The sequence below is a fragment of the Prinia subflava genome, chromosome 4 (genome assembly GCF_021018805.1).
Source record: "Prinia subflava isolate CZ2003 ecotype Zambia chromosome 4, Cam_Psub_1.2, whole genome shotgun sequence".
Lineage (NCBI taxonomy): Eukaryota > Metazoa > Chordata > Aves > Passeriformes > Cisticolidae > Prinia > Prinia subflava.
This window is the reverse complement of record NC_086250.1, coordinates 59,225,360-59,250,079: the sequence shown is the minus strand read 5'-3', so window position 1 is coordinate 59,250,079 and position 24,720 is coordinate 59,225,360. Positions and strand designations below refer to the sequence as shown.

Sequence of the window (24,720 nt, the reverse complement as noted above, 5' to 3'; positions counted from 1 at the left end):
CTCTGTTCTTGCTGTTATCTGCTTGAAAGTCTGAAAATAGAAGAGATGTGAGCACCAGGCTGTTCCTGGGGGAGAGGGGTAGCTTTAAATGGCCAAAAGGATGTAATATACTGGAAAATGGCAATTTGAAGAGAAAACTCTATATGGTTGGGGCCAGGGAGCAGCACTTCAGTGTGAACAGCTTTTCTAAGTGATGATCTCTTTACAGGTTCGCTTGATGAAACAAATGAAGGAAGAGCAGGAGAAAGCTAGAATGACTGAATCTAGAAGAAACAGAGAGATTGCACAGCTTAAAAAGGAGCAACGCAAACGAGAGGTGATTAGACAGACAAAGAACTTTCATTTGGAATAAGCACCTGTCATTGTGACGTGCTTCTGCTTGCAGGCACACACGGTGTATATGCATTCACTGAGGCAGGCATGTACCTGAATATTTTCACCAGTGAAAATGCACAAAATTGGGTTTGATTTCCATGCAAACACAGCTCCTAGCTTCAGGTGATAAGTCTTCTGTTTCCTGTAGTGCTTACTGAGTATGTATATCAATGTTATCAGTGAATTAGTGGTTAGTGAATCTTCACAAAGTTGTTGCTATGCATCTTGCTTGCATGGAATATTCTTTTTGATAGAAATGATACAGTGAAACACTTAATTTTATTCTGCACTAGAAAGATGAAGAAACAATCATGACTTGAGTCTTAATTCACAGCAATTTTGCAATTTGTATTATTGTGTATTGTATTATTGTCTTTTTTTTTTTGTTTATACAATGCAGTCCTTGTGAGAGATAATGGAAAAACTATCACGTGCTGTTTCTGTTTTTTCACAGCATCAGCTCAAGCTTCTGGAAGCTCAGAAAAGAAACCAAGAAGTTATCTTACGTCGCAAAACTGAAGAGGTACTGTGATAAAACAGCAATGCATCTTTGAAAACAGAATGGTGTTGTATTGCTGTAACTTAGACTCAGTTTGGGAAGAGTTAATCTTTGCCCTGTGTTTCAGGTCACAGCCCTTCGTCGGCAAGTAAGGCCTCTGTCTGATAAAGTGGCAGGAAAAGTGAGTCGAAAGCTGAGTCTGCCTGAGCATTCCATGCAGGAAGCAAGTTCTAGTTTGTCAGGCGAGCATGATGGCTCCAGAACAGCAGCACAGCAGAAGATGAGAATTCCTGTTGCAAGGGTTCAAGCATTATCTGTAACTGCAACAAATGGAACAGCGTAAGGGTTAAAACTTTTTAGTACCCTCTATAAGAACTCGAAATTTCTGTGGACTTCCTAGCAGATAGCGTTGTGATGAGCTGTTGCAGGAGCTGTTATTTGTCAAACTGTTATCATGTAATGCTCATAAAATGGGCCTTTAACCATTATCAAATGCAATTTCAGTTTTCTGGGTTTAAGACAATAATATAATAATATAAAATGGTATTAAAGGGCAAGTCACATAAACTGGATTTTGAAATCTTGAAGGTTTTTAAATCTGCTCTTTGAGAAAAATTACCTTGGTGGTCCAATGCCAGCAGTGTTCAGTTCTCAGAAAATTTTGTTGGAAAATGTAGTTCAGTGTATAAGTTTTATTTGTGCTTTTTCACTGTCGTTTGAAGCACATCTCCTTGTTAAACAGGGAACATCTATGTGGCATTTGAACTCAATAGGACATCATGAAAGATGCTGCAGTGTGTGATACCTGTTTTTCAAGTGCAGCATGTTAGAGTGCAGTAGAGTTTGGGGCTGGATAAAGGCAGCTGTCTGGTGCAGTGAAAACCTACAAGAACTTCTGCGTGAAATTTTTAAGTTGTTTGTGAAAAATATTTCAGCCTGATTATTTCAACCTTCAAATTTGTAACTCCACTATTTTAGACTTAGCTGTATATTTCTCTTGAATGTATCACAGAAGGAAGTACCAGCAGAAAGCAGTGACAAGCAGAGTTTACTCCTCCAAGGCAGCCAGGATGAAGTGGCAGCTACTGGAACGCAGAGTGACTGATATTATTATGCAGAGGATGACTATTTCCAACATGGAGGCAGATATGAACAGGCTGCTTACGGTGGGTGATCTGCTGTGCACTGCTGGCTGTATCACTGTATTAAATAGGGAGCACTGCAAGTATGCTTGCTGCAAATGAATCACTGTTATGGCAGCATTGGCAAAGTGGGTGAAATCTACTGCAGTCAGTGAAGACACTTCTGACTCCTGCAAGTATTTGAACTATGGGGTTGCTGTGCTCAGTAAGAACTAAGAAGCACATTAATGGCATCATGTGCAAATAGATTACTATATTCTGCTTTGTAACTTCTTCCCATGGAAATCGTGATATGTTAGTTAAATTGTACCGAGGGAAGGAAAACAAAAAGATGCTTCAATGTTCTAAGGGCTTACTAATTCCTTTTTCTGTAATATTATGTCTTTGTGGAAATAGCAACGTGAAGAACTCACCAAAAGAAGAGATAAGCTTTCAAAGAAAAGGGAGAAGCTCATCAAGGGTGGGGGTGGCAGTGAAACAGATAGAAATGTCCAGAACATAAATGAGGAGATGGAATCAGTAACTGCAAATATAGACTACATTAACGACAGCATTTCTGACTGCCAAGCAAACATTATGCAAATGGAAGAAGCAAAGGTAGGTCAAATATTATTGCAAAAATGGTAAAATGGGGACAAGAAAACACAACTCTGTTAGCCTTGAAAATGTTCTCCTTTAGAAATTAGTTTTTGTTTGTCTGTGTAATTATTGAGCCAAAAAAGTGAAAAGTGGTGAAAACTTCTATGTGAAGTTTGAGCTGAAGACTTATACAATTGATACCTGAGTTTTAGTGTCAATAGTGTAATGCAGGTTAAGATTGCAAAGCATTTAAATGTCAAAGCTGATGCTTTCTAGTATGCTGGGAAAAATGAATATAATTCTTGGGACTTTTTCACAATCTAACTGGGCTTATTCTTGCGTACATAGGAAGAAGGAGAGACCTTGGATGTAACAGCAGTGATTAATGCTTGCACTTTGACAGAAGCTCGATACTTACTTGATCACTTCCTTATGATGGGTATCAATAAGGTAATGTGTTAAGTGAAGTATGTGTGTGCCAGGACTGTGGCATGTGCCAGGAGCACATATGTTGTGGTGACATAAAGACGTGACTAATGTGTGTTAAACAAAGCAAAGCTGGTAACATTACTGAGTCACGCTGATTCTCATTGTGAAGGCCCTTGAGATCTGTCATCCTCTTCAACTTACTGCCTGTTTTTCAACCCCCAGTAGACCCTACTTCACTGTATGAATTAGCACATGTTCTTATGAGAGCTTTTTCTAATCAAATAAATCTCTGTTTTTCAACAATCTCCTAAAGAGAGCTCAAGATCTTTTTTTAAAAGACTGGCCTCAGCCATCTTTGTACAAATATCCTCAAAAAAATTGTTTTAAATTATATGTTGATGCATGACATACTTCAGTCTGAGTGGAACCACAGGGATTCTTCTGAAAGTCTTGGGGACATATGTTTTCTTTCATCTTTTCAAAATAAGTATTTCTCAGCTTATAACCCAATGCACACATGTATCATGTGCTCTTGCTGCTGCTTTTCTTTCTGTCTGGAGGATGGTACTCAGTCTCACTGAGTCAAATGAAAGATTTCAATGATACTGAGACTGTCTTTGAGTCAGCTCCCATGACCAATTATTTGGGGTTTCTTTTGCATTCTTGATTCATCACTATGCAGGTAATCCAAAAATTTGTGGAGAAAAAGAAAAGGGTTAAGAAAATTCCCACAATCACATTGACTTCTGGAAATGTCAATCTTTTTATATTTTTTCAGCCTTTGGATGTGTTTGAATGGATCTTGCCACAGAGTTAATGTGAGAAAAGTGCCTCTGACTCACTCTGTTAACAATTTCTCTTTATGATGATAAAAAGCTCCACTATATGAAGGATTCTTTCATCTTTTTGTTTAGTAATTATCACATAGAAAAGCTGAAGGCATATATTTTTGCAAAATCAGTCATGCCTAGTGTCTATTCTATTGTTTGTTTTCACCTGCAAAATGTGCCTATTGATATGTAGCTTTAGTTCAGTCAGAATGTAGTAAATTCATAGGGCTAGATTTGTTACTCAAGCACTAGCACTCAAAGTCTGCTGTTGCCCTACAAGTCTGTGAGAAGATGTGTTGTACCTTAATTTTTCCATATTGTTCCTTTTGGAATTTGGAAACCTATTTGGAACCGTTCCCTGTAAATTTCTTTTGCTGTATTTTCTACAACTAAAACATTCTAGAACTAAAACGTTCCCACCAATCCATGGATTGAGGGAAGTTTCCATAGAATGAATTCTGTCATAAGTTAGGCCATAAGATCTTTCATTAAAAGCTGAAAGTTCACTGCGTGATTGTGTAGGAAAGATTACAGTTCTGGGTCTCACATCTATTTCCCCCCTGTTCTTTGTCATAGAGTATCATAGGTAATAATTTTTTAAAAAGTAGTTATTTGTTGATCTTTCAGATGCTTGCTATTCTTAAAAAATGCAAAGACTCTGAATTGCACTGGGAGTGTCATGTCCCACTTAGGCACTAGATGTATATTTGCTAGGCAGTCTGAGGAATGCAAGTTAAAGGAATGCTTAATGAGTCTCTTTAAAAGGTGAAGGAAAGAAAAAGACCCTTTGTTGACACCTGATCTTCAGGATGTGAGAAAGTGGCTGCAATGTACACATTGCTTGTGTTTGTAATTTTTAAAATTTTGACAATTTTCATTTTGTAAAACAAGGGTTGTGATAAAACATTTGTCATCTTTCTTTCTCCTAGGGTCTCCAAGCAGCTCAGAAAGAAGCTCAGATCAAAGTTCTTGAGGGACGCCTTAAGCAGACAGAAATTACTAGTGCTACTCAAAACCAACTGCTGTTTCATATGCTGAAAGAAAAAGCTGAATTAAATCCTGAACTTGATGCTTTTCTGGGTCATGCTTTGCAAGGTAGTCTTTTCATCTTGTTTTCTGAATAGTCAGTTGCATGTCATGTTTGCCTTTCGTGCATGCTGTACTGGGCATTCTAGACTATTTCTTTTCTGAATAGATGCTGTATTTTAAGGTCTTATACTTCACAATTGACATGCATGTATTTTTAAGTAGACCCTCCCAGCATTTTTATAACCCTCTCTATATTTTTAAGTAGAGCCTCTCAGCAGTGAAATATAGGAAACAAATTTTTTATTATTATTGAGATTTTTTTTTAAAATGCAAATGATCCGCTTGCTGTTTTTACAATATGGAATTGTTTTAACTTCTGAATGTGAAATTTAAAAATTCAATCCCATTCAGTCATCATACGCTAGGAATTTTGGATTGGCATTTTATGTCATTACGGCATCTATTCTACTTCTCATGAGATGATACTAAGAAAATTTAGAGTACATTTGGGTACTTTTGTTTTATTTCTTTTTATGAATGGATATGTTTTGATTGGAATGTTGCTTTTTTTCCCTTGTTGCTGTATTTACACAGACCTAGATAGCATACCACTGGGTAAGTATGTTTAGCTTTCTGTGTACTGTACAGCTGCATGAGTTACTAATTCATTCATGTTCACTAACTGATGCATCTTAGAATTTGCGACTGTGTGAAGTTTGCATGAACTATTCTGTAAATGTACTCACTACCATGAGCTTAAAGAGCATTTCTTCCTTTCTGAAACCACCTGTAGCTCTCATGGTAGTAGCCCTTGTGGTAGTTAAAAGTGAAGACAGTAAGCAGAGCTGTATTTCAAATTTATAACTTGGTGCTTGTGAACCCAAAGTATGTTCAGACTACATAAAACTGTTTTGTGATATGCTACTGTTGCAACAGATTATGCTCATCTTTTTAGGTTTGAAAAAAGGCAATTCTTAATTTGCAGATAATTTTTAACCTTTTACAAATAGCTGATTTTGTAATATAAACATTGTACAGAATGCGGGATTATAGCTCAGTTTTTCAACTGGGTTTAAGTTACTGACTTCACTGATTTTGAGCTATGTCTTTGTTGCTGTTTAAAGTTATTCCCAAATGAATTATACTTATTTTCTTACCTCCAAAAAATTGACTATATTTGGAACTTGAGAAAAATATTCCCGTTATCAGTGATAATTCCTTTTGTGTTGTCTTGTGCTATTTTTAATCGCATTATGCTGTCCTGTGGTAGTTTGCACAGCATTTCAAAAGCACAAAACTACATGGAAGTATATAGGTCATAATTTAGGGATGGTGAGAACATTGCCAGCTTCCTGTCAGGTGACACATGAAGATCTGCGTCAGGGAATCTTGCTGCATGCAGCCAGTTACTTGTTCAGGAACCTCAGTGGTTTGTAGTATCACAAGGTCTCTAGAACAGGTCTTGAATGCGTGTGCATGTTCACCCCTGTTAGAGCATTGTTTCTGCTGACAGCATTGCATTTTCTTTAGCTCTGGACAGGCTTTTACTTACTAACAAAATTTGAAGCAATGAAAAGCCACTTGCTAAATGTATTGAAACAGTAGCTCTATCATCAATTTTTTCATGGAGTGTTATCTCATTAAAGAAACTTTTTCACACTTTGCAAGCATCACCTGAGGTTTTTAGCGTATCTAAGCCGCTCAGGACTCTGCTAACTCTTTATAGGAAGGAAATGCAGCTGAATATATGCACTAACGTAGGTCCAAGTTGAAATCCCAATTCTGGCATTCTGTGTTTTGTGGACTACTAGTGACCAAACCTTTTGAGCTACAGGGAGTTCAGACACCACTGTGGTGAGCCTTTGATGCTGGGATTGCCAGCTGTTTCACAGGGACTCTGTTGGTGCAGGGCCTGACACAGTTCTTGTAGGTGGAAGTGTGGGTGGCAGCAGATCCTGAGATGAATCTCACCAGGATGCCTGACATCTCCGTTGTAGAGCACAGAGAGCCCTATCCCAAAGCAAAGGGATTGCACTTCCATGGTGTTTGTGATTCTCCCTCTTGAGGCCTGCTTTCAGATCCAATACCTTCAAAAGTTTTTAGCCATTTGATACACTTGGCTCAAAAAAGCTTGAACACTCCCCAGTGTAGCTGTGCACTTGCATTCAAGTGGAGACAAGAAGTTTCAGTCTGCAGAAAAGTACATCACAGGCTCAGGTTTTGACTTGAATGGATTTTCAGTGCACATCCACCTTGGTGGATGAACTGCCATTCACTATCCCTTCTGCACTTGTGAAGAGTTAAAATGGCCATGAAATTGAATTTTGAATGTTGCTGAAGTGACTCCTCTTTGAGGGGTTATGAGAGCTGCTTTTCCTTCCTACCCGTGATGTTTGGATGTTCATGGATGTGACTCACAACCATCTATGTGCAGATTTTGAGAGGGCTGGTCAAGTGTCATTTCCTCTGGGTGAACTGTACTGGTGTATGGCATTGTTCTGGTACCATCCAGTTGCCACTGCATGAAGATGAAGACAAATGATCAGAAAATTCTCCACCTGTTCTGCAATCACTGGTTTACTAGCAGCTATGCCTGCAAACATTAGTGTCTTTACTAGCTTTATTTCTCCTTTCATCTCTTCTCACTCTTGCAGAATCTTACCTTTCTACCTTTTTGTTGATTCTGTGCACTGGTTCCTATCTCAGGGCCTTGGGTAGTCTTCCTGTGTTGGATTGCAGGCAAATTGAAGAAACTCATCAGGTCACATGAGAGTGAGCCTACAAATAAAATCCCATCTTTTGTGGTCATTCTACACTTTCTACTTAGTTACTTGTAGAAAGAGATCACAAGTTGTTTATAAGGAGGGGATGAAGTAACATAATTCCAATAGGAATCCTGTATTTTTAAAAAATACTTTTATTTACATTTATTTTAGGGATGCTGCTTTTGTCTTATTGAAAGGAGCAGTACTCTAAATCCCCACTTTTGCAGAAGGCATATAATAATAATAATAGCAATAATAACACCACTAACCACAATAATAATAATAAGTATCGAAAGGTTTTAATCTGGCCTCAAATCCAGGATGGAAAAAACCCCCTGAAAATTCAGAGTGCTATTCCTGTGACCCTGCTTTCTTTATAATATTGTTGTATTCTTGATAATTAAGATTATATTGTTAAGATTAATACAGCATTTGAGTAACTCTGAAGTGCATTATTGGTGTTGGTTCTATCTTGATGGTTTTAACTTTTTCAGGAAACATGTTCAGATGCAGCACACACAAAAGGCATTATTTTCCTTTTCTTTTCTCCATTCCTTCTCAAAATTCAACTGAAAGCTGCATATCTTTCCTCCCTTTCTCTGAAGCATGAACTTACACTTAAAACATGGACAAACCTGTTTTAGTATGGCTTACAAATATATTGGTTCTGTGCATTGCAAATGGTATCTGCATTTTGACAGAAATTAAGTAAAGAAACTCAATGTCTCTACTAGCAAAGAGGAGATGTTGTGGAATGTCATTACAAGGTTATTTAGTCCTTAATATTTCATGAGTATGTTCAAAAATAAGGGACCTTGCTTGCAAAAATGTTTTACCTATGTCCTTGATCTGTGCCTAAAATGCATTATTTGAATAACATACAAGTTAGGGGATTTGCTTTCCCAGCAGTTTGGAACTGATTGTACACGTGCCCTTGACTCATTGTCTCAGCTTAATGTTTTGCACCGTTTGCATGCAGACTTGTTAATTGGATGTTTGACAGTGTTAGTGTGTGGCATGCTGGTTTTGTCTTCTGTGGACAGGTTTGTGTACCCACTTTTTGCTTCAGGAACATTTCTACTGAACAGCTTCCTTTAGAAATGAATCTCTTTTTAGGAAGCCATTCTGCAATATTAAGCCGTAGCATCATTCTCTTTTGAAATTCTTATAGACTAATAAAGTGCTTGCTTCTTGTCAGCTCAAATGGTGACATTGTATCAGAGGAGGCTGATTAATTACTAGCTAATTAATAAAAACAGTTTTCTTTTTCATTGTAGCCAGGCTGATTCTGTCTTGGAACAAGAAGATGGAAAAAAAAAATGGAGAAAGAGACATTTATACTAGCCATTGATTTACATCCCATATCTTCCATGTCTTGCAGATAATTTTCTTTGCTTTATCTGCTTTCTTACAGATTTCCTTCTAGAATTTCTGTTTTTCTGTCATCTCTGTTGCTCTGCTACAGTAGATAGACAATCACTTTTGGCACAGTATGCCTAGATGTATGATATTTAGATTGTATGAAAAAAATTAGGTAATGTGCCAGGACAATTCAGTGGGGGCTGGATAGAAAATAGTCAAGATATTTTGAAAATCTCTGTCTTTTGTACTTTGTTCATCTACATTCAACATTGTCCAAGTTGTTTTGTACAGCACTTAAAGCCTTCACATCCTGTTGTAGAGGGACAGACTAATGTTATTCCTTTGGAAATTTTCTAGAAAATTTGGAAGATAGTAGTGATGAGGATGCCCCATTGCATAGTCCTGGAACAGAAGGAAGGTGAGCAAATCTTTCTTACTACTGATTCTAGAAAAATTACTGTCATTTCCTCCTTTTGTAATGCAAAATCATGTATCCTTTAGAAAATACCTCTAACATTGTTTCATTATACTTTGCCTGCAATTTCAGTAGAAAGAAGAATAAAATAAAAATACACATCTGCAGAAAGTATGATGTACTAACTGTGATGCAATTTTTCTTTTAGTTCATTATCTTCAGATCTCTTGAAGCTTTGTGGTGAAGTCAAACCCAAAAGCAAGGTAGAATGTACAATGATGATGCTGATAATTCTTCTACATGTCTTTCAAGTGATTCTATGATTCTATAATAATTCATAATTTAATGATACCTTCTGGAGAATGCTCTTGCTTTGTCCAAGAGACTTTAATGAATGAAGACGAAGTGCAGAAGGTCAACTTATGTACTTTTCATATGATTTGTGTGCAGTATGATTTTGTGTGACACTCCTCTCTAAGAAGCGATGATAAAAGTAACTTCTTCAGTGTTTTAGGATTAAGTTATTAGAATTCCAGAAAGAGATACATTCTTGCAGTTACTTGCACTCCAAACTGGTGTAGTTTTGCAGATTAGTGTTAGTTAGGCTACAGTTCAATGCTATTGCCAGGGGGAACTGTGAACATGCTTATTGTTTGCAATTTGTCACAGTAATTGTGAGGAAGTTTATGAAACAAAAGTTTGACCTCCAGGATCTTAATTACAGTTGACATTGGAGTATTATATCTAAGCTGACTATAGTTTAATATTAATGGCAGTGGGAACTGGAAATGTGCACTGATGGCAATTTTGCTTCTGTGCTCGCAGGAGCATAAACCAAGTTTGCAATTAAAGAGAAGCTTAGCCTCCATTTTTCCAACTGCAGTTGGCTTTGGAAGAAAGCATCTGTATTGGCTGTTGCATTATTTGGTAACATTTCTTGGTGTGCAGCTGTTTGGGCTGTTTAACTGAGTTTAGTCTGAAAATGTAATGAAATAAACATGTCATTTTTGTAATGGCTCTTTTCAGACTGGATATTTGTCTTCCCCACTGGTCTTTCTTTTCCTGAGGAATAGATCTTAATTTCTCAGTAAAATCACACCTAACATGTATGATACATTTTTTACAAATTACTGTGTTGCTCCTTTTTGAGTTTTTCCTGTTGTTTTCAAATTGTTGAAATGCTGAATGAATGTGGACTTCTGACATGACTTAAACTATGTAAGAAGCAAAGTTTGTGTATGAGAAGAAGCATTGATGTTAAAAGTCACACTAGTATAATTGTAGCTATTTAAATTCACACTTTGCTTTATTCCTCTCTGCTATATAACATTTCATTTGGATAAGCTGTAGGTGAATAATATTGTATTCATGTAGCATTGACGAGCAGCTGGTTGAAAGGATATCCTTGGAAACCAGTTGTCAAATCAGTGTTTCGTGCTATTGGATTTGAATTGCCTCCTTTGAAACCATTGCCCAAAAGCAGAGGTGAGCTTCTTGATTTAGTTTCCAAAGGCAGTTGCCAAGTGTTTGAGGGGATGCTAGTTGCCAGGTGAGGATAAGCTTGAGTGTAGGACCCCTGAGACACCATTGCATGTTTAAGTGCAGTTTGTTTCTGTCTGCAGGCCCGCCGCAGGACCACCACGCAGATGGAGTTGCTGTATGCAGCCAACAGCGACCTGGTCTGTGACAGCAGCGCTGCAGACTCTGCCCTGGCTGGCTCGATGGCATCAGTCCCAGAAACCCAAGAAAGTGGGGTGGCTGCTGATACACATGATACTTCTGCTAGGGACAGAGAATTTATACCCCCACCATCTGGCTTACCTTCTAAGATAGGCAGCATGTAAGTTTGGCCATGCTGTACTAATCATCCTTTGCTTTTGAAAAATGCATGTTGCCAGTTTCTTGTAATCTATTATTTTAACTTTACGAATGAGGTTGATATACTTGAAGCTTACTAAATAATACTGACAAAGCTCCTTCCTTTTTACCCACCACCACTCTAGAAAGTATAAATGCAGTGTTGTAAGTACTGGGGTTCTTACTGAAGATACAAGTTCTGTTAAGTTGCTTTGTTATATTAAAGTTATTGTAACCATGTTATATGTAGAGAGAAAAAAACCCTCTAATACCTTGAATAGTTTGCTGTATTAATGCTCTGGGAAATGCACATTCTAGGGAGGTAGTGAGCATCTGCTTAGAACAGCAAAGAGATTAAAAAGAAAACCAACAAAACACAACTCAAAAACTTTATATAACATGGTATTTGTATATGGTCCTAATGATTAGGAAAAATCTTTCTATGAGTTGTCTTGTATGGACCATACTTATAATGCAGAAGTCCCTATAACAATAGAGTATGCACGTAAGAAGTTGAAAGGAAAATGTTAGATATGAATCCTCAAAAATCCTTTCTGTTTCCAGGTTGCACTTACCTGCAGAACAGTTTTACTAGTTCAAACAGAACTAGAAATATTTTTGTCTTTTTGCTTTGGAACCAGCAGATGTCTCTCCCATGCACTCTTTTTGCCTTTTCACTTGCTTTTGCTGCTCTTTTTATATCTACCAATACACTGCTGGTTATTAGCCATTCACTGCTCGAGAGCCTTTTCTTGGCTTTTTAGGTACTAGCTCCAGTGTTGCACAAGCTCATGTGTAAATGCACTTCCCACACTCAGTGATGTGGAAATCAGTGTCCCATAGCTGTCTTCATGTTACAGGTTCTGGAGTTAAGCATCTTTTAATATTCATCTGTCCTATTTGCATAATATTTTTATAGCAGTCTCTACCTAATGTACATTTGCAATTTGTATTTTTTACTATGTATTTCTGGCATGTGCTTGAGGTGGCAATCACGAACAGTAAAACACTGCTGACAGCAATTATTAACCCATGCTGATGGCTTCAGTGCAAATAGAATCCGCTTGGAAAGAAAGCTTTTGAGGGTGAGCATAGGTGGAGAAAAACCCACTTGTTTCAGCAGTTAGCGTGAGATGAGTAGAGACTTTTGAAGCTTCAAGATCTAAAACATCAAGTGTTATGACCTGACATCCAAGACTCAGGTAATACCAACTTTTGCCTCACTTCATCTTCTAGAATGTATCCATTTATGAATGTGAGCCAGCAAAAAGGCAAAACAAGATTTTCCAAAACTGTGTTCTGCAAGCATTTGAGAGTACATACTGTCAAAAAATCTATTCAGTCAGCATTAGGCCTCACATAATGAATTGTTATTGATCATGTTTTAGTAGATAAGTGATCAAAAATTCCCACAATCAGTCTGCAGTGACTTTCTCAGTGCAAGTGAATGTTTTTTCAAAACTAGAACTCTTGCTCGGTTATCTGGTCATAGTTGAAGAAAGCTTGTCTTCATGAGCTGTCTAGTCTCCCCTTATGGGCCCATGGTGGCAGCATATCTCTTGTAATAAAATATATTATTCAGGAGCAGATTGTGATCTCACCTGCAATAAATGTTTTCTCCCTTGTGCCACTTACTTAAGCAACATTTGGGGATGTAGAGGCTGTAACAGTAATCCAAAATATGGGTTCTCAAAGTGACAGAAATTAATTATATGTTGAGGTGCAAATTTAGCTGTCTGCATATGTACAAACTGCTCCACTCTGGAACTCCCTCAGTTTTCTTAGATCTGTGGTGATTCCATGGTCCTTGGAGAGGGTCTTTTTACAAGGGTATGTGTTGATAGGATAAAGGGTAATGGCTACAAACAGAAAGATTGTAGGTGTACATGAGATGGTGAAAGAAATTCTTTACTGTGAACGTCAAACACTGCAACAGGTTACCTAGAGGAGCTGTGGATGCTCCATTCCTGGCCAGGCTGGATGGGGCTTAGAGCAGCCTGGTCTAGTGGAATGTGTTCCTGCCTAAGGGAAGGGGGTTGGAACTAGATCATCTTTAAGTCCCTTCCAATCCAGACCAATTGTGTGATTCTGTTACTCGGGGAGGCACCTAAATACCAACAGTTAATTTAATTGGAATTCTATTCACAAAGTTGGCTAGTGCAGTTGTCCTTTGATGCTCAGCTCATCTACAGCAGCTTTTTCAGAGTACAGTTGTCTTCTGTAGAACTTGTGTCAGCTCTGTTCAGATGTCTGATGGCCTGGCAAATGTAAAAAGGCTCTGGAAGCCTTGGAAGTATGTGTCCTGCTCCTTTTCTGTTAGGTTATTGACATCATGCTCCTGTTTTTTACACCTGTGCTTAGGAAGTTCATTCAGCAAGACAGCTATATTTTTATAATATATGCATTCCCAGGCTTTCAAAAAGAATTCAGAAAATGATGGTGCTGTTTACACCCTCTTCTCAGGATGTTCCACTGTGGAGTCAAAGATGGAAGACTCAAGGGCAGGCAGAGAGTGAACAAGTGAAAGTTGCCTCCATGTCTGAGTATGCAGGATGCCAGTGTGAGGCAGAGGAGCTGGGTTCCAGTTTCTGGTTTGGTTTATTTAATCAAGCAGCTGCTCAGTAGACATATAAGCAACCCTGGCAGTGGACACTATAGCCTGCTGGAAAACCTGTTAGCCTGATTCATAGAATTTGCCTTGTGACCTGAGGATTTTTGCATTCCTAAATGCACACTGGTCCAGCATAGAGGGAAGGGAGTGTGTCCTGTTCCAACTTTTTTGGTGTCCTTTGCAAAGTATGCCTAGAGGTAAAGCAGCCCTACATACAAATGGGTGCTCTGGCCTTGAGGGAGTTGGACCCACTTTCTCCCCTTTTTTTATAACTTAACTGGTAGGCCTCTGTGCAAAACCAGGCAGGTTATCACTTGTCCTCCTTTTCCTGTCTCTTGAAGACCCTGAGGAGTTCTAGGGTTGACATGCAGTTCTTGGCACTAGGTCCTACAGGTCCCTAACATTGCAGTTAGGGTTTGTGATCACTTGAGACTGTCTCATCTACTTGAGTCAAGTAGCTGTTTGTGGTTGTGCTGTCCATGTTAAATCATGTTATTCTGCATTCCAGTCTCCAGGTGGATTTTATATAGCACAGACCTCCTCTCAAGGGAAACATGTAGAGAAGTTGGAGCTATGCATATTCAGAACGAGAAATTCTGAGCTCTGAGACCGATGGTAGTAACTATGTCAGGCAGGAGGCCTGCCAAATGAACTTAATCTGCTTATTGGAGTTGTGTGGAGCAAAAATACTTCTAGAATCTGCTTTCTTGCTTTTAATGAGTGTTTCATATTCATAGAAAAAATCCTTCTATATACAAAGAAATAGGAAAAAAATTACTTTCGTGATTGCTCAACTAGTGAGAAATGGAAGTTCAGAAGAATGGAGACCACTCAGATTCCTTTCTTTTTTCTTTTGTCTGACTGTGATGAAATGATAACATTTGGGTGTCAGCTTTAGCATTGTCCTCTTGATATTTTTGCTAATTTTAATGAGGAATGAAAGGTTGGGAGAGAGACCACAGTGACTTTGAACTGAAATTGTTTCAGAGCAAGAACTGGAGAGACAAATGAGGGATGGAAGGCAAGGGAGAAGGAAAGTGGGGGACAAAAAGATGCATGATATAATAGTCAGTTATAATTATCAATGATAGTTATAATTGTCAATGGGAAGTATCTTTTCTCACTTCCTAATTAACATGAATATGTTACTGCAAAGTTTCATTTGTGTATATGAATCATTGTGATTTCACTGTTCTTCATGTCTGTAAATGGTCTATTGTAGATGCAAATGTGGAAACTGAAATTTAGGAATTGCCATGATTTTAATTTGGGATGCATATTCCACTGTATTTCTTTTAGTGAGTCTTTTATTATTGAATTAGTAAATCTCCTTTAACTATTCACTATCTGACTATATGTTGATCAACTTTGAACATTAATAACTTGGTATATTTTTATATTCAAGTGTGAGAACAAGTTTATAATCCTTAAATTCAAGAGAGACAAGAATAGATTAAGTACATTTTAAAATTTGAAATCACTGAGAGAATGACAGGTAATGTAAGACAAGCAAGTTCTGTGAAGGGCCTTAAAGTGAGATAATGATTACTCTTGTTTTAGTTCGAGACAACCATCTCTTCCAGAGAAGAAGATACCTGAGCCTTCACCTTTAGCAAAGAGAAAAGCCTATGAGAAAACAATGGAAAAGACAAAGACAAAAGAACAAAAATTGTAAGATTCTTTGACATTTATTTCCTCTGACATAATTTGAACTTTGAATTTTCCTGAAAAATAAATCAGTATTTTTCTATTTCTTTTCTTCCAGGACTGTTGTACTGTTGTCAGTGCTGATATTTATTGTTCAGCTTATGTGTGGTTGTTTGGGTTTTTTTCCAGGTTGTTTTTTTCTGTACAAAATAACTCGGGAGCAGAGCCCTGAGAAAATGTACTTTGGAGTGTTTGCAATTTTTTTTTTAATCAAAGTAATCAATATATCTAAGAGCCTTCAATTTTATAAGAATTTCTTCATTTTACATGTATGTTTTTTGCCTGTAGCTTTCACTTTTACCACTTAATCTTTGAACGTTGTGCCATCTTGCACTCTGCAGCCTTAAGCTTTTTGCCTTCTCTGAGAAATATCTGTAGCTAGTATTACAAACTTAATTCTTTGCTTAAGAAAAGAGCATCTAACATTCAAGGCATGTTGCATTTAACTTTTCTAACCGTTCGTAACCTGTTAAAGAAGATGTTCTCTTTTTTTTGTAGCTCAGATTCTGGAGCCCCAGAGGCTAGTCTGTCACCTCCTACTTCCCCACCAAGCCGGCCCCGTAATGAAATGAATGTTTTTAGTCGTCTTACTGTTTCTCAGGGAAACACATCAGTTCAGCAGGATAAGTAAGTCACAAAGGGAAGCCTCAGCCCCCAAGCGGGGAAATGCAAAGTGTACTCAAGTTTTCAGTGTAGTGTCTGGTAGAAATTTTGCCCTTCTGCAAGACAGGAGGAGATATTTCTCCTGTTTTCGTGTAGTTTTCAAAGGAAATATTTTAAACTACCATGGAACCACTATAAAAAATTGAAAAAAGAAATTTCCTGCTGAACCTTGTTTCCTGTTTTCTAGGCCATGTCTGGTATTTGTAGTTTTAAACCCAAAATAGGAAAGAATGGTAGAATTCTTAGATGTTTGTGTATTTGTGTGTGTGTTACACTCAAAAATAGATTTTAGGTGGTAATTTAGGAAATAGTGCTTTTGACAGTTACTCAGTTGCTCCAGTGTTGCTCAGAGTGCTCTCACAATAGTACCTCAGAGGATGGGACATTGAAATGGCTAGAACACAGTTGTTTAGAGGTTATCCAAATTATTGTACAGACTGACTTTAGGAGGTTTATCTGCAGGAGTAGATGCTATTCATTAGAAGAAGTAGAACAGATTTCTTTCACATTAGACATCTGTTTAGGAGCCTTACTCCAAATGGCAGTGGACTTCACTTGACTAGCATCTCTGTTACAAGTTTCAGTACTGATCCATGCAGTGCTTATGAACTGAAAGTCACGTTTAAAGTAAACCTTGATTTCTAACTCTAGCAATATAAGAAATTGCTGTTGTCTATTTACACTATTTTTTTGAATAAAATCTTTTTTTTCAGAGATCTACAGCCACCACATACCAAGCAGTGGTTTGCAAGGCTTACAGTAACTGTGCTTCTGACTTCTTTATCTTAGCTTACTTTTCTTATTGCTAACTCCCACCAAAACCTTTTCATTTTCTCTGAACTGACTTTGAAGTCAAATAGAAACTACTGAATCTGTTTGAATTGAAAATTAAGGACATCTTAAAATGTACTGAAAATCATCGTGTCTTGGGGAAATACCGTCTTGTATGTTTTCTTGTTTTTATTTTTAAACATTCTTCAAAATGAGAGGAGAAGGATTTGAACTTAGAATGGCTTGCAAATTGCTGTATTTATTTGAGTGGCTTATCATATTTAACATTTATATCTCTATGACTAATATTTTGCATGTCTCTTCTGCACTTAGCAGGCATTGATGTTCAGAGTATTTTTTTTCTTTTGATATTCTCAACAAACACTATCTTATGGAGGTTAACATGTGCATCCATCTTCTTTTAATTTTTTGCCTTTATCTTTTCTAAGAAATTGTCGGGGAAATAAGAATGGCTCAGCTGCTGTTACTCATCTTCTGGAGCTGAAACCATCTACTGTAACTTACTGCTGAGAGTGATATTTTAAGATAATTATTCTTTCTCCCCTACCTCCCATATCATCATGGGTTTGAGATATACCTTGAGCAATGCTGCATAATGTATGTGGATTTGCATTGCTTTTCTGAGTTGGCCATGCTGTTGTTTGTTCTCGTATGGAGGCGTTCCTTTGCTGATACCTATATTCTTTCTCCTCACAATTCCACCACTGTTGATTGTAGGTCTGATGAAAGTGATTCCTCTCTGTCGGAGGTACAAAGGTACTCTCTCTTTCTCTTTTCTGTTTCCTTGGCATCTCTCACCAAATTTTTCCAGTTCTTAAGACATTTCATTTTGCTGCATGATTTTTCCTGATATCTGTGCATTGTTTCTCTTGCTTTTGCCAGAATATTAAATATCTGAGATTTTGGTCAAGCATGTCTCCCCCTCTCCTTTTTTAGGGTATTTTTTTATCATTGTTGAGCATGTCAGGTGTTTTAATTGCAACTGAAGTATGATGTAAACATTTCCTTAGATACAGTGTTTCTCTCCTTGTTTTCTTAAATAATAGGGGCAGATATTTTCTTATGTTTTATCTGCTTTTCTCCTTATTTTTTTCTTTTTCAGTTGTATGCTTTGATCACTAAAATTAAATCCTATTGTAAATAAAAATGAGCAGTTTTTTATTATGTCTTTCTGAGAGAATGCACAGTGGCTTAAGAGATGAAAGAAATGTCGCCACTTGTGGCCCTGTGGGTTAGGATTTTGGTCTCAGTGAAAAATCAGTTTATCTAGAGAAGGGCAGTCAAAGAACTGCCAATAATGTGATGGTGGCTTTGTCTGGTCACTGTAGCAGTTGTAGTGGGTTTTTTGTCTGTAGATTTTAGAACACTGCACATAGGTAGATAAATAGCTCCAGGACATGTATTTTACATGGCTTGTCACGGAAGTGAGTGGGTGAGAACAGCAGGAGGAATAACTCAGTTCAGAGGCAGCATGATCCACTAGAGAACACTACAGAGAAAATTGTTAGGTAGTTTAGCATGGTGCTAGAAAACAAAAGCATAGAGACCTAAATTAATTAAAAAGCAAAATGTTCCTGTTTTTTTTAAACATAAAATGGCGCAGATGGGAGGTGAATGCCTTTCTAAAATGAGGAAGATAATGTTACACAATTTAAGGTGCTATTAATACTTGTAAAATACACAGAAGGATTGCTGAGGAGTAATGAATTATATGAGTGAAGATGTCCTGAGCTGTAAAAATGTTTATAATCATAATTTTAATCAAGCTAACCAGTTGTCATAAACTTTGCTTGTATCATAAAGACTTTTTCCTTTCTATACCAAACTTCTGGAGAATATTACAAAATTTTTATATTTTTCTAAAGAATCTGATACTTTTGGGTTTGTTTTTGTTCTGATGAGATAGGGCTATGGTTTAGTTCCTTTTCCTCACAGTTGTGTATGTGATTCCCAAAAGAGTATGACAGTGAGTCTTAACTGCAGGCTGGCCAGGTCACAGCTGTGTTGCATGTTTTGGGCATTACCTTGAGGCTTTTCTACACTTCACAGAAATAAAAGGGCCTGTGTGTGTGCAGTTGTATGCATGGGATTTTAGACTGCTAGTAATTTTTGTCTGTAAATGAATTGTGAGGCATTTTTTTCAGGCATGTTAGTCTTTTGGCATCACCACAGAATTAGCTGAAAGTGCTCAGGAAGATTCCTCTGGGGTGGCAGCATTCCTATCATCCTCCCTTTTGGCCATTTGCACATGAGCATGTTGTTGGGTACAGGGTGCAGCGGGAATCTTCTTCAGGCACAGAAGTTAACAGCAGCGCTCTGTGTCTGCCCGTAGGATGCAGATGATGGGAAATGCATGCTGAGTTTGGAACTGGCAGTGCACATTACATTTGCTCCATTTTTCAGATTGTGCTGATCAGACTAAGATGTCTTATGGTTGATCTTGGGCATACAGAAGCTTTAAGTGTCCTGGTTTGTTCAGCATTATGCAGACTTTGCCATGTACCCAACATTTAGCACCTTGTTGTCTTTTCATTTGTTTGTTTTTGTATGTGATTTCCTTCAGCTGATAGTCCAGAGTTTACAGGTGTTGAGGCTAAATAGTAAAAATCCTTACATAGTTTATGGAAGGCATTCAGCTGTTTTGCCCTCACATCTAAGAACACTAGGTTAATTTTTTTTCTGTACATACGAGTAAATTTTATCTGCATCTATTACTATGCCCAACTAACATTCCTTTTTTTCATTAGGGGGATAATTAACCCATTTCCTGCTTCAAAATGCATCCGATCGTCCCCGCTTCAGTGTATCTATACAGCTGAGGGACATACCAAGGCTGTGCTCTGTGTTGATGCAACTGATGATCTCCTCTTCACTGGATCTAAAGGTTGGGCAAGCTCTGCACACCTCTGCTGCCTACAGAGGCTGCTTTGGCAACTTGGAGTGTTGTCAATTGAAATTCTCAATTTGTGCTTAGTGCTGTAAACACAGTGGAAAATTTTAAGGGTCCATTTCTCAACATAAGCTGAAGAAGGATTTACAGTAATTATCTACAGGTTTCTAACTCCAATGTGTAGTATTTGGCTGCTTAATTGTAGTGGAAAACCACAAAAAGCAGTAACTTTAACATTTGTTGAGTGATGTGATGGAAGCAATTGTGGTAGCATGTACACACATGATATTAAATGCAAAGTAATAGCTTCAGGGTAAGAGTGAGGTGGGAACTGGCATATGTTTGGCTCTACTGCACAGAGTTTGAAAATCCTTCATGCTATGGTTCTTTGAGCTATCTTTTCATCTGAGGGTGTCTTCTGCTTCCTCTGTGCATCTTGTTGCCCGTCCTTTGTTATAAGAACTGTATGGCAGGTGTAGGAGGGCCTGGAATTTTAGTAGCCTCTAAGTTCCTTACTGGATGGGGCAGTCACTCTATAAACTTCTCAAACTGATAGAAGCAGTGTTTTGAAGTAAACATTTTCCTCCTGTCTGTAGTGAATTTCCACTGTCATTGCTCAGTTTGGCTTGAAGATACCACCAGAGGCCACCAGAGCTCAGTGGTTACTTTTCACAAACACCTATTTTAATATTACTCAAAGAGTGATTTTTGTATGTTGTGATTTTTTCTCTCAGCCTTTTCACACAAAGCACTTACTGTAAAGGACTTGTTATATTCTTAGTTGTGCTGCTGAAACTACGGCAGACTTATTTTCTGAAAGTATCAAAGCCAAGATGAACTGAGGTGGCTGGGAAGAAGTTAACACCTTTTGACAGGGGGACTCTCCTTTTCATTAGTTCATAAAGTGAATTAACCTTGAAATTTCAGGACATCCCTTTTATCCCCGTGTTAGCATAGTTCACAACCCCATCAGATGCAGGTCTTCTGCTGCTGATATTCAGATATGGCTTCTGTGGCTGTTCTATTAGCTGGCTCTTAAAAATACCAAATCACACACTTTGAGTGAGTTGGAAAACTTTTGATCTTGCAAGTTTTAAGCCAACGTTTGTGCAAGTATATACAGTTGCAAAACAGGACATTGATTTAGATTTTGTAAATAATACTTAGTTGATTTCTGTTGAGATTTTGAATTTAGTGGCTAAATGAGGGAAAATTTGGCATGTTTTAAAATTTTATTTTATATCTAGATTTGTATTCTAAAAGTTTGGTAATTTTTTTAACAGATGTTTGCAGATGTTGCAAATATTTACTTTTTTGAAATCATATTCTAGCTTCTTAAACTTACGGGAGAGTTTTTGCTGTATATGTATTTTGAGGGGAGTTTACCAAGTACGCTTTTACTCAAGAGTGTAGGCAGTTGTTTAATTAAATAAGGTTAAATCATCTGGCAGTTGTTGCTGAAGCAGAAAGTCTCAGCTCACTGACATCAGATAATACTTGCAGACAAATTCAGAAATGCCAGTAAACTCTCCTGTGCATTGCAGATCTTTGATCTTGGTAGTTGGTGTGTTAAAGTGGCAGACAGGTTTTGCTGTATTTACCTTCAAGCTATCATAACTAGAGTCTATACAGGAAGCTTTCTCTTCATCCTTCCAGTACTTATTTCAGTATAAATGTGTAACACATGGAGTGATACAGACATGGTGCAGCAAGGAGAGTTTCCCATTCCTGCCAATAATGTTGCAGATTTCTTGAAAACTTCTAAGCATTTGGGATTTAAACAGATAAAATGTTGCAGTATTTAAATTCCTTTGCTATGGAATCAAAACAGTGACTAAAGCACTTTCTGCTGGGATTTTCAAAGGCCCCCAATACCCTAAAGAGTTTGGATCCCTTCTCACCTTTATAGTTTTGTTGTGGCAGTCAGAATTTGACCATACTAAGCCTCAAAACTCATCCTGAGTTATATTTTCAATAACAAAATTTCAAATTAATCATTGGATTATTCTCTTCATCTATCATCATCCACACTTTACAGCCTCTAAATTGTCTGTATTTTCACTTCCCTTGAGATTTTTATCCCTTTAAAATGCTTCAGAAGCTAATATGCATATCTTGAATGCACATTTAATGATTAACCTTGCTTTGTTTTGATGATGATGATAGATGGATGCCTATGTGTATTTTTTAAGACCTACTTAATTTAGCTATTTTTCTGCTGTGTCTACAGAAATGGAGGAAAACGTATGAGTGCAAATGAATGAGTGTACTTTTTTTTTAATTAACTGAATTTAGGAAAACCAAGAGATTTTTCAGGTTGTTTTATAGTTTCATTATTGTTAATATTTTTCCCCTTTTTGTTTGTTGTTATTTAGATCGTACCTGTAAAGTCTGGAATCTGGTAACTGGACAAGAGATTATGTCTTTAGGGGGTCATCCAAATAATGTAGTTTCTATTAAATATTGCAACTACACGAGTCTGGTCTTCACAGTTTCAACCTCCTATATCAAGGTGTGGGACATCAGAGATTCTGCAAAGTGCATTCGGACATTGACGTGAGTACGATGAGCCTCAGATGCCAAGTGTTCAAATGAGTCTTAGTTTTAGATACATTTTATTATATTTAATACAAGATTGCAACATACTGTGATAGAAGTACGCTGGTGGGAATGGAAGCTTTCTTTACATGATCAGAATAAGTCAGTATGGGGCACCAGTAATATATGGGAACAGAAAACAATTTGCATATAGAGTTTTATCAGATGTTCAGTATTCATAATTGGCTTATAGACTTTTATGCTCAGTGAAATAGGGTTATTTTTAGAGAGATACAAAGTATGGCAAACTATAGAATTAAGGTTTTTTCCTTTATTTCCATTTTTCTCCTCCTCTTCTGTACTCAGGTCCTCAGGCCAAGCTATGCCTGCTGATGTGTGCTCAGGAAGCACTAACAGAACAGTTGCTATCCCGGCTGGAGAGAACCAGATCAATCAAATTGCACTAAATCCAACTGGCACATTCCTCTATGCAGCTGCGGGAAACTCAGTGAGGATGTGGGACCTGAAAAGGTACTAAACACCAGCTGAAGAGAATGTTCTTTAGGTGGTTACACATGCAAACAGTCAGTGAAGTGTTGCTTCTATATGATAGTGTCCATACCTGGGCAAAATATGGTATCAGTTACAGATCAGCTAATCCATCTGTGATGGTTACGGAGATAATGATTTTCTCATGTGTTAAGGTTGTGGTGAATCATTTCAGTAAAAATGACTGGAAAAACACAATGTTTTGTTTGACAGACACTACAAAACACACTCTTGTAAGGTGAGTATAGGAATCCTGACTAGTAATTATTGATGAAATGATGGAAGCCAATGGAAGTAATGTAATATAATATGGAATTATGATAGCTGCACTTAATTACACTTTAACAAACAGAACCTGCTCCCAGAGAGTGCATTCAAAATAGGGAAAATACTTATGAGGGGACTGATTCATCTTTATTTTAAAATGTTTTAATTATTATTTTTCATAAATAGAGGGGGTTTGTTGTATTTAATGTAGATTTAATGTTTATCCATGGATATGAACAATAGATTATAGGTAAACCAGACAATTACTGAAGACATAGGGAAAATAAAAAGATCCATTCTGTCAGAAACTGTGCTATAACTGTACTGGATATATGAAAAACTAACAAATCCTCATTTCTTCTCTTATCCTTAAAGATTTCAGTCTACAGGAAAGCTAACTGGTCACCAGGGTCCTGTTATGTGCCTTACTGTTGATCAAATTTCCAATGGACAAGATCTTATTGTCACTGGTTCAAAGGATCATTATATCAAGGTAAACCACCTGTATTTGCTTATTTTAACTTGGCACATCAGTGTGGCATGCAGCCTTCAGCAGAAGTGGCTTACATCTGCACATTCAAAATGTGATAGCCAAGATGAAAATTATTTCGCCAGTCATGGATCATGAATAATATTCAATCATAATGAACACTTACCACTTCTGTGCCTTTTTTGTTTCACCAAGAAAGATCGATGTCTCTAGTTAAGTTCTTTCTTAATCCCCATTAAATTGGATGTCAGGTGTACAAAATCTTGGAGAAGTATTCATAACACCTACTTTTAGGTAACATTTAGCTCTTTAAAAGTGTCTTAAAGTCAGTGCCTTTGTTTTGGAGTGCAGACCTCATTGTTTCAGCAGAGACACTCTGTGTGTTCCTCACATAAGAGAGTCCAGGGTTTAGGCCAGGCTCTTTCTGAAGTGTTACCTGTGTTCTGAAGTGAGGAAGACAGCAAGGTCAGCCCTTCTCAGCCAAGGTGGCCAATATACTTTTCTGCTTCTTGGAATTGTGATTGATTCGCTCAAGGATATTAAATCTGTTTTTTGGGAGGAGGGACTTATTTTTTTCTCTTTTTCTTTTCTTTTTGGCTCACCTCAGCCAGTGGCTATTTGAACCCACGAGCTCCTATTTCTCAGGGCTACACTCAAATCACCAGACTCGGGGAATTTTAGATCATCCATAAAGCTGACCCTCACTCTGCAAAGAATGTGTGGTGCATGAGGCCAAAGAATGAAACCCTAGCTTGTTATGAGGGGATACCCTTTGTTCTGTTCTTCTCACACAATGGAAAAAGTGTATGAACACAGCTGGGGGTGGAGTAGGATCCAGAACCTGTGTGAGCTTTCTCACTGAGCTGGGCTTTCTGTTTTTCATATTATTCTACAATTCTTGGGTGCTTAGCTGTGCACTGTGCCAAATGCA

At 37.6% G+C, this 24,720-nt stretch overlaps 1 protein-coding gene across 5 annotated transcripts in view; it reads left to right on the top strand.

Moving 5' to 3' along the window:
* Positions 1-24,720, top strand: part of KIF21A (kinesin family member 21A) — an 86,207-nt gene that overhangs the window by 53,854 nt on the left and 7,633 nt on the right. Inside the window, exons 16-32 of one of the 5 annotated variants that reach the window (XM_063396847.1) lie at positions 209-316; positions 830-898; positions 1,002-1,213; positions 1,887-2,040; positions 2,413-2,613; positions 2,944-3,045; positions 4,784-4,949; positions 5,478-5,498; positions 9,368-9,428; positions 9,634-9,692; positions 11,049-11,265; positions 15,454-15,564; positions 16,099-16,227; positions 19,803-19,939; positions 22,321-22,501; positions 22,850-23,014; positions 23,675-23,792. In XM_063396847.1, coding sequence (XP_063252917.1) covers positions 209-316; positions 830-898; positions 1,002-1,213; positions 1,887-2,040; positions 2,413-2,613; positions 2,944-3,045; positions 4,784-4,949; positions 5,478-5,498; positions 9,368-9,428; positions 9,634-9,692; positions 11,049-11,265; positions 15,454-15,564; positions 16,099-16,227; positions 19,803-19,939; positions 22,321-22,501; positions 22,850-23,014; positions 23,675-23,792 — 2,211 coding nt within the window. Of the gene's footprint in view, positions 1-208; positions 317-829; positions 899-1,001; positions 1,214-1,886; positions 2,041-2,412; positions 2,614-2,943; positions 3,046-4,783; positions 4,950-5,477; positions 5,499-9,367; positions 9,429-9,633; positions 9,693-11,047; positions 11,266-15,453; positions 15,565-16,098; positions 16,228-19,802; positions 19,940-22,320; positions 22,502-22,849; positions 23,015-23,674; positions 23,793-24,720 lie in introns of all 5 variants that reach the window. The other 4 variants (XM_063396848.1, XM_063396850.1, XM_063396849.1 and 1 more) reach the window with 4 other exon arrangements.